The sequence below is a fragment of the Echinococcus granulosus genome, assembly GCF_000524195.1.
Source record: "Echinococcus granulosus chromosome Unknown EG_S00130, whole genome shotgun sequence".
Classification (NCBI taxonomy): domain Eukaryota; kingdom Metazoa; phylum Platyhelminthes; class Cestoda; order Cyclophyllidea; family Taeniidae; genus Echinococcus; species Echinococcus granulosus.
This window is the reverse complement of record NW_020170510.1, coordinates 41,403-51,174: the sequence shown is the minus strand read 5'-3', so window position 1 is coordinate 51,174 and position 9,772 is coordinate 41,403. Positions and strand designations below refer to the sequence as shown.

General features: G+C 40.6%; 2 protein-coding genes across 2 annotated transcripts; one reads left to right on the top strand and one right to left on the bottom strand. All coding sequences in view use genetic code 11, as the record gives it.

The window, feature by feature from the left end:
- Positions 1-1,613: 1,613 nt before the first annotated feature.
- Positions 1,614-1,954, bottom strand: EGR_09057 (hypothetical protein; the record flags this gene model as incomplete). Its single annotated transcript, XM_024498306.1, has 2 exons — positions 1,614-1,805; positions 1,880-1,954. 2 exons carry the CDS (start codon positions 1,952-1,954, stop codon positions 1,614-1,616), a joined length of 267 nt encoding a protein of 88 aa, XP_024347263.1.
- A 4,039-nt stretch (positions 1,955-5,993) lies between these two features.
- On the top strand, positions 5,994-9,162 carry EGR_09056 (Mitotic checkpoint serine/threonine-protein kinase BUB1 beta; the record flags this gene model as incomplete). Its single annotated transcript, XM_024498305.1, has 3 exons — positions 5,994-6,191; positions 6,631-6,696; positions 8,935-9,162. 3 exons carry the CDS (start codon positions 5,994-5,996, stop codon positions 9,160-9,162), a joined length of 492 nt encoding a protein of 163 aa, XP_024347262.1.
- Between the last annotated feature and the right edge of the window lie 610 nt (positions 9,163-9,772).

Here is a 9,772-nt window from a genome sequence, read left to right as displayed (position 1 = left end):
GGTGTGCGCTCAAGTCCTCGAAACCACATTCACACGGATTTATTTTTGAAGGGACTATCAGGGGCGTGAGCGCTAAAGTACTTTCTTTTGTAGTCGTACGGAAAGACTTTGGGAGTAGTAGCAGTGATTTCCTTTTTTTAACTACAGTTTTATAGCTCTAACCAACCCCTTGGCAATCCGTTATTGGTATAATTAGTATTTATTTATTACTAGTTTTGCACAGAGTTTGCACCTTTTTCCGTTCAGAGTCATTTTCCTAAGATACCTAGTGGCTATCTTTATACTATGCTATTTTTTCGAACAAAGAGTTAAGACGTTTTTTGTATCACTCAGTCAGCTTAATTGAGAATTTCACATACGTCTATTTACACAACAAGGAGTAGTTTTGGACTCCATGGACTTTTGCTAACTATTGTTATGGCCAAGCTGCCATTTTTTACTTGAATCGGGGTAAATGCGAACAGAAGGTGCCTTAAACCTTGTTATTTTGTTTAACAACAATTGTAAAGTTGTTGTTTAAGGTGATCCATTACAATCGAGGAGGCTGCAGTGCATATGAGTGGGAGATTTAGTGGTTATACAACGTGAACCATTTGCAAGAACATCCTTTAAGGCCATCAGTAGTGATATTTTTCATTTGCTAGAAATGTCTTTTAAAGGTAGATTGAAATTATCATACCCGATTGATAGTAGAGTTATGCATCCTAGAATTTCTTCTGTAATATCAACTTATTAATAGCGGGTGTTTTTCAAGACTTTCATATTGTTTACCAGCTAGTCATCGGGCTTCCAGTAGAGTTGTCCATTTCTGTGTTACACAACTGCTTTGAATAAGAAAACACAATAATACATACCTCCGAGGTCATATAAACCAATTCGGCAGAGGTGAAACGGGCGGTATACACTCATCACACATGCTTTCAAAAATCCAGTTTTGCCATCGGCAAATGTTAATTGTGAATGCTTTGCAGCCTCGACATTTTCAATTCCACCTTTTTCAAAATACTTGCTCCATTTTTTAGTTGAAAAGAAGACGTTAGAGGTGATGTGATTGGATGCCGGAATTGGGATAAAAAAGTTCCCGAAATCGTCTGTTTAAGTTGCAATATCCGGCTGAATTGGAGTCCGGTGGTAGGCAATTTGGAATGTTTAAGCAAATGTAAGGTCTTTATTTTTAAACATCTTTTGAAGTCACTCCAATCCCGGGTAAATATCTCCTGAAATTTGTCGCGATGCTAAACTCCAAAAGGCTTTGGTGATTGTTGAGATTTGATTACGCCGGAATTAAAGGTTGGTTTCGATCTATTTAAAATTTAACCAAAGCCTACGATGTCTTCATGTGCTAAAATTGGTTTTTTAGCAGACCAAGCAGCCTCTATCGTCTTTTTTTTTGTTTTTTTATCGTAGTTCTGCTCCTTATTCTGTGGTTTTAATTTGATTCGTAGCATTTTTTTTTCGCTCATTGGGACTTGCGCTCAAGGTTAGAAATTAATATAAATAAAATGGAGTTGGTCTGGGTGCCAGTCATTGGTCGTTTCGATGATTGACACCTACCCTTCATCGATCACCAATAGCTTACAAATCTGACAGCTGTCTGGTCATTTTGACTCCCTTTATCGGGGTGGAAAATGAATTTCCATTTTTTCTTCGAAAGCTGAGCGACTGGCCACCGGTGGTTGCATAACTTTGCTTGTTTCTCCCTCCTCTTCAATCGTAATTAGTACTTGTGAAATCGCTGCCACGGCTAATCGGATTGCTTCCCCACACCTTGATTGCATGGCAACGCAGGGCCGGTGTTCAGTAACCTGAATGTGTTTTTGTGTCAGGTTCGCACTTGCCTAGTGCATTATCAGTGAGAGGAGAGATGCACAAAACTAACCTTCTTCTTGTTTTGCACGTCGTTATCATCATCATCATCATCATCATCATCATCATCATCATCATCATCATCCATTGTTGTTACTTTTCTGTGCTTTTCACTATATCACCGTTTGAATGAAGCTGATTTAAACCTGTGACGGGATCTAAAATCTCACGACTTCCAAACATCACGGCTTTAACGAGATCCATCTGGCAACCCCACCGTATTGTTTGAACTTTACATCGGTTATGTCGGTCCCTTTTCCAACAAACCTTCCTTCAGACTTGATTGTTCTGCTTTTCTTTGCGATTTAAAGCTGTTCAGCCACCCGTCTCTTTGTTGTTACTTGATCCTATTAAACAGGGAGACTTGAGGTGTTTTTTTAAAGGAGTAGTATGGGGAGATCTTTTCTTAGAATATTTAAATCTGTGAAGTACAATTCCGGCTAATTTGCTCTTTGTAACATCAGATTGATGCGTTTGTTGTCACTCCTCCACATCAATTGGCCGATTTTATTTACATAGCAACGTTTTTTGAATTCTCACTGAAAGTAGTGAGAGGTAAAGGGAATCAGACGCTTTACTGAAGTGACACCCTTGGATGAAATAATTAGGATTACGCACGCATTAAATATGGTGATCGAAGCAAAAGGTTTGATACAAAGACTTGAGAATTCCCCTTTGCTAGACTTCTAGAGTTGTCACTTTTTTCCGGCGGAATGATCAGTGTGAATAAAGTTGTCTTATCTGAATTTATTCTGCCCGTTACTGGTCAGTCCCACTGAGTTCTCCCCTCTAATGTACCTTTCCAAACACCAGCCAACTAATTTTGGTGGAATTTTTTTTTCTCATAAATGGTACCGAAAGCACCATAAATTAATGGCTATTTGGTGGTATTTGATAATTTTTAACCTTGATTCAAAAATGCCACTCATGTGCTGGGGTATGGTTTTTTTTGGCACAGAATAATCCAGTGTATACAGGCTTTCAGCAAATCTTATGAAAAATTGATAAGCTAGTAGCCAATATCTCCATTGCATACATGTAATATATTCAACTCGCCCCCTCTTTTACTACCTACATTCTTTACCTGTGCGATTGTTTAGAGTGCATTTTAACTGAAAGTATTTAACCAAGCATAGAAATTTGACCCTCCCAACTAGCTATCTGGAATACAAAATCCTAAACTTCACCTGCTGTCGTACTTCAGTTGTTGTTGTTTTATGCTTACTGTAAACGGAAACGCAGGTTAGTAGTTCTTTGAAATTGGCTGGAGGCTCTCACGGTACCTTCATCAGCGTCAATCATTTCATTCTTGACTGCATAATTCCGAGGCCTCTCCGCCATCACTCCGTTTAACTGGTTGATTGTAAAATTACAATGTGGCCAAATTCACTTCGCTTCCCTTTTTTCTCTTTGGTCATGCGCCTTATTTATCTTGCAAATTTGCTACATTGTTGGCCATTAGAGCTGCTTCTAGCTCATCTAGTTTATCTTCCATGTCGGATTTGCATAAGTGCTATCATTCTCACTTCATTACTGTACTGTGCGTCCATCCGTAGTTAATGGGTAGAGCTGTCTGTATCGCAATAAATAATGAAAAGTTAAGAAGGGTTAATCACTACTTTGAACCCATCTTTGAAATGGTTATTAAGAGCCTTTGAAGAATGATGTGCATAAAACTTAGTGCCCAATTTCACGGATTCTGTGCCTCTAGAATCCCACGAAAGTTTTGACCCCTTGTCCATAATGCCAAGAGAGGTCATCATCTTGGCAAATGTGAATTGAAAGGCTGTGACTGTACTTCCTGTCGCTGTCTGAAGCCGTTTTAGTCCAGAACGTTGAGTTTGCTCCTTTCCTCTTCGGAACAAAAGTTATCCTCCTTGCCAAATTCATTGCGCCTAACAATGTAGCGGTCATAGTAAAGGACTGATTTCGAGGAGAGTACTGTCTACTTTGTTGCCTGTTTATGAAGTTTAATAGCATATTTTATAACTTAATGCAGACCAATCCGGTCGTAATTATAACTGCGAATTCCCACGCACTTTAATGTGTGCTTTTCACTACTGATAAAGCTGACATCCTTTTTTAGTTCACTCCTGTTTAGTTTATGTAGCGAAGCTTACCTGCCTACAACTCTTTTTTCACAAAATAACTCGCTTCTCGATGGTTGTTTGATAGGGCTCTCAGTAAAAAGTGATATATACCACTGACTTACTCATGTCTTGGGGTAAATGTTCTGAACGCTTTTACTTTGAAAAAAGATAGTATCTAACCTGAACCTCGAAAGTAGTGCTAAGGTGTGTCTAAAGCAATACTTAAACCGAGCAGTCAGAGGTGGAAGGTGTTTATGAGCCGTCAAACCTATTTCCCTTACCACTTAAATAGTGCAAATATTTCAACCTGCATTAGTTCAAGCCAAGCGTACGTGACACACGACGTATCTTTAAGCTTGAAGTAGTGCTCTGAAAACGGTGGTATGTGGGTAGTCTTGAGGTCCCTCCAAGCCACTTTTCATGATGCTCTAATGACCGATTCTTTTACAATCAGTCCACTGGTACCTTGACATCTTTGTCCTAAATATTTTTGATGTTAACTGGTGTGGAGTTGATTTTTTTCTAAACTAAAAGGCGGTGTAAAACATCCTGCAGTTATTTTTTGAAAACAAAAGAATAAAAACGGTAGCGGTTCCAGGCTAACTTGAAAGGTGGATTTTTAAACACCTATCTCAGGAGGTGAAACGCTAGCGCGTGGAAATTTGCTCCCAATGCTAGCGGTACTGAGATTTTTCATAGTTGTTTATGTTAAATGCAGTGTTTAAATTTAACCAGTCTTATACAAAAGTGATTTACAATTTACACTGGCTTAGCTTTACCGATGTTATTTACTTTATCACCTGTCGCTTAATTTGTTATCTTTACTCCACAACTATTTCAGATTTTATTAATAGCTTTCTGATGAAGCTCAGGCGTAGCAGGTGACATTTGTTGACATCAGCTCAAACATGCCTTGATTTTGGCTATGACGACGTTTGTAGACTTGTTATAAATGCAGTAAGTAACAATTCTTCGTTTAGAGATGTCTACTCTACGGAGGGGCAATTTTGACACCTTTGGTTTTGGAACTTGGCGTCAACATTAACAACTGAAGACGAGTAAAATGTCGAGCCATCCTATTTAGGTTTGATTTCATCACTATCTTTTTGTTTTCTAAGCTGCCATTTATCTTGAAAGTCTTTTCACCATTTTTTGCTTTAACAACGCTTGAAAAGGCTATTTGATATCATACAATGGCCACACTTTCCATGTTAATAATACTGAACTGTTGGCATAGGAATTGGGTGATCTTGGAGCTTTTGCTGCTGGCCAAGTAGCTAGACAGCTGGATCACGTTTCCAATATGCCTTTTTCGTCATCTGTGATGCTCCTGAATCCTTTAGCTGGAAGCTAAAGCGAAAGTAAGTGCAACAGGACTGGAACTAGTTTGGCATATTTTTACCGGTAATGCTGAATGAACTCACTGTGATCGACGCCATCCGATTGTCGATGAAATTCGTTTTGCCTTAAAGGAAAATTTGCGGAAGATATTTAACAAGATTGTCCGTTGTATTTGCTAAGCTTTTGCCTGAGGATCTTGTGATCCCTTGCACCGATGTAGCTGTGTACTCTATTGTTTTTCGTGCTGGCTTCGAAGCTTTCACATTGAGTCGGAAAGGGTTGAGGCGAGTTAATGAAGCATAAGATTGCTTTGGCTGGTAAAATGGTCTACGTTTTTGGGTTCGCTTGCTATCAGCCCCTTGAACGACGCCCCAAGTATAGTTTGACACGTCAGAGGTGGCGTGTTCATGAGGATTTCTAACTATCCACTTGTAGGTTGTATAGGTCAAATGAAGAAGAACCAAGTACGATGATTATTTGCCGCATGTTATCCATCTCTGACAAGGAATGGGCCTTTTTTCTGCCTTAAGCCACGAAGGAGCTGGCGTTATACACCACTTTCAAAAGCACTCCATCGGAGAAATCGCACCTAAGGCAATTAAAAATTCTCTACTTTTCGAAGTTCCTGCTAGACTAGAAGTTTTTATGTTCTGGCTGAAAAAGCTAATAGGTCAAATGGGACCGAGATTGCTTATGATGCGTAAAAATTGTAATTCCATTGCTGACTATGACCCCTCCTCCCTTTGCAGATACATTCGCTGGGTGGAAGAGACCTATCCCTCTCTGGGCGCCGCCTCTGAGCTTCGTAGCATCCTCTATCGATGTGTGAAGGAGACCTGCGGCTTGGAAGGCGTCCACAATCACCCCATCTACGTTGACGCCTGGCTCAAGCTGGTGAGCTAGCTGCTACTCTATTTGGATTCCACTGCGCTACGTCACCACCTCCGCCTGACGATTCGATCGACCTTGTATGGGGCTTAAGTTGGGTCGACTTAAGCCGAACCGATGCTTTTGAGTTTACACAAGAAAATGGGTGTCGAGTGGTACGAATGGGGTGTGGTTTCCTCGTAGTCTTCTACTGTGCTGATGCACTAGCTTCAGTGCGTAACTACTACTTAGGAAGGAGCTAAGGCACCATCGTAGGACGCTCTGCTTCACTTCGCCAGCGGTGGTAGTGAACCCGCACGTTTGCACTGATTTGATGGTCATTCTAATCCTGGGGTGAAGCAGTCAACTCAGACTCCCCCACAATCAGTAATGCAAGGGAGGAAATCCTTCCCTCTTCAAAGCGCTCTTCCAGCTTATTCAACGTTCAATTCTTCTGTGCTGAAAGCCGTCTCGTACCAATGCTTGTGGAGTGGATGTGTTTGACCTTTCCACCGAAAGAATTACGGGAAAGGTACGTGCTGTCCTGATAATATTGAAGGTGGTTGCAATGCACGCATGAATAGCCTATATACTCCATTCCACGTATAGTATCGAAAAATTCGAAAGTGACTGTATTGGTGGGAGGGATACAAACCACCTTGGGTGTCCATCTGCATCCACAGGGAGGCGGATGAGCGGTTTGATATGTCTTGGCGAAAAGGAGAATTGGAGTTCCTATTGAATTTGACCTCGACCGTTGGACCTGCTTGTCCTTTGATTAGTGGCAGGTAAAAGGGGGTTTCAAGAAGGTAAGTGGGTCTGACAGAGAAGTAGTCCCTTCAGATTAAGCGGCGAATTCAGTCTGTGGTCTAATTCATTGCAGTCATAAATGTGTGAAAGTGTTGACAGAGGAGCATAGACACAAGTGTTTCAACGTTTATTCGCAACACTTGACATACCATTTGTAGCAATCTTCTTGCTGTAGATAGAAACTGACGCTAATATGACATCCCCTATCAGAAATTTCATTGAGATTGTAGCGCTGAAAGCTAACAATTCACATAACTTTATCGTAGAAATAGAGTTTGGCCAAATGAATCGAATAACGCGGGGAGGTTACACTTTTTCTAAATTCTGCGCCGCTGTTTAACTGCCTGTGTGAATAGCGGCTATCATAACAGGCAAAACACTCTCCTCTTGATGTCTCATTGCATTTCCGACCACAGTCTAGACTTACGTACAAATTGTCCGCACTGTTTTCATATAATCAAGGTTCTAACAACTCTTCTGAAGGTATCAAGTTGGTGGTGCACTTGACACTCATTTATGTACCTAACAAGGCGGAAAAGGGACTTTGCCCCTACGATTTCCTGCATTTTTGTACCCATGACCTCAGCCAACTAATCACAGCCAGGCTTAAGCAAGCAAATTGGCTGTTTCTGAAAGACTTCCATTTTGAAGTTTTCGGAAAGCAGTGCTTGTGTGAATATCAACCGTTTCTCAATACTTCCTTAATTTATTAAACTTCTTTGACAATGCCTACCTCTCCTAGGACTACAATGAGGATTGGATAGAAGTAAACATTTTAATCATATTGGCATTAGTAATTAAAAATTACGACAAAAATAAAACTTCATGTTCAAATGGTGACAATTTTTGGCTTATACCACCACCATATGCCTGATTCTGTCTGGCATGATGACTTTTCTTGTAGGACGCCATAGCAGGACTTTACATCCTCCGGTTGCAAAACTTATTCCCAATGCGAGAAAGCGTTCCTCTATGAGTTTTCAGTGTTGTTGATTAAGCACTCGCTCCAAGTAAAGAATAATATCACCATTCACGACGTCGTCTGAGTGATTTAAAAAGTTGGACGAAGTCAACACGTGATGCTGAATAGCGAATCCGATGGAGGAGAAACATAAATACAAGCGAAGGAGTTGATGATCTTTCAGCAATAGATGGTCATGGAGAAGGCTAAACGACGAATGATGAATTAATGAAACTTTATTTTAAAAAAATACGTTTAAAGGGCATAAAAGTGTTTTGAACGATTTTTCTTTTTAAATCTTGCATGTTTTCTGATGAATTTTGATTAAATTAGTTCCATCACATTCTTAATTGGGCGAAAGACACCGAACAAATTCATTTGAGCGCCAAGCGCATTTGTCCGAAAGCCAAATTCGTCTAATTGAATTCGTCGTTGGCCAAAAGGATTTCAATATCCTGAGTGTCGTTATGTTTTCACATTTTAATATTATGCTAGTACCCAATCGCCTAGTTGATTTACTTTGTCACGAGGGGAGGCGTTGAGTTTTCCTTGCGAACAATGTGAAAGAAGCCTTTTTCCTTGGGAATGAACTTTTTTGCCTTGAACCAATCGGAATTCTTTCAGTGCTACATTGTGCGGAGTGTCTGGTCGGAGCAGTTCAACGCCAACTTCCTTTTCAATCACTTGGGCATTATTTTTAAATATTCTCTCTGTGTTGGTGAGTTAAATTTGCTCTCAGTGATCCTCTAAGAATCGGGTGTGTATAACCCACAGTTACAATGAAGATGTGACACCCAATTTATCCCAGAAGACGTTGTGGGGCACACGAGGCTGGAAATAGCTTTATTGTAAAGTTTCAGAGGGACTGCGTGACCACTAGCACCACCTCTCGCAGCCGGCGGTGTAAACGGATTCGTGGGAAATAACTAAAATATCAGCATCGGGTCTGTTTGTGTGGAGGCTAGAAAGGTGTATATTTTCATTTTTACACTCCACCAGGTGAATTACTGTGATGCCCCCACAGAACTCTTCAATCTCCTCTTCTACAAAGGGGTGGGCACACTGAGCGCTAAATTCTACATCAGTTGGATAGAGCACATCCAGCATCTTCCTGAGAAGGCCTCCACGCAGCCCTTGAAAAAGTGGGCTCGTCTCGCCTCCATCCTCGCGCACGGCTTGCGTGCCGGCGCTCAGCCCATCGTTCTGCTCGAAGACCGTGCTGAGTAAGCTGCGTCTACTTATATGCCACTTTAGTAGTATGACATGATTTTCCAGTATTTCTAGGTGGTTTTAGAACATACTGCCTATAATTGGATAGTAGACAGTTTTGCTTACTTTAATAAATGGCATTTTAACCGTTTTTTGGAAAATAGGTGAAAGTGAATTGAATCCCTATAAAAGGTGGTAGTAAGTGGAGAAATTCCCTTTTCTCTACCAAAGTTGACCACAGCTTTGGTCGAACAAGGGTAGTTGCATCGGTACCCTTTTTTACCTATTAGTCTTAGTATTAGCCTGAACTTTATGCAATTTTGTAACAGTAGTCAGTCGCCTTATGCGGATGCAAATCATCGTACCAAGCGTTATTGAATCGAGGTAAATCTGCTGTGGCTGCTTAAATTGCTGCACGTTCATTCAATTCATTTATCGAGGAGCTGCTATGTATTTCCTAATCTTTGCACATAAAGACTGGGTCATTTGGTCACTTTAAATGTAGGCTGCTTAAGTTACGGTTTACGCTAGGCTTTTAACTTTATCCGTGCTAATGTTTTTGTTACTCTGGTGCATGACCCTTGGCTTAAAACCAATATAGGTCAAGCGTCAGCAAGGTGCATGTGAG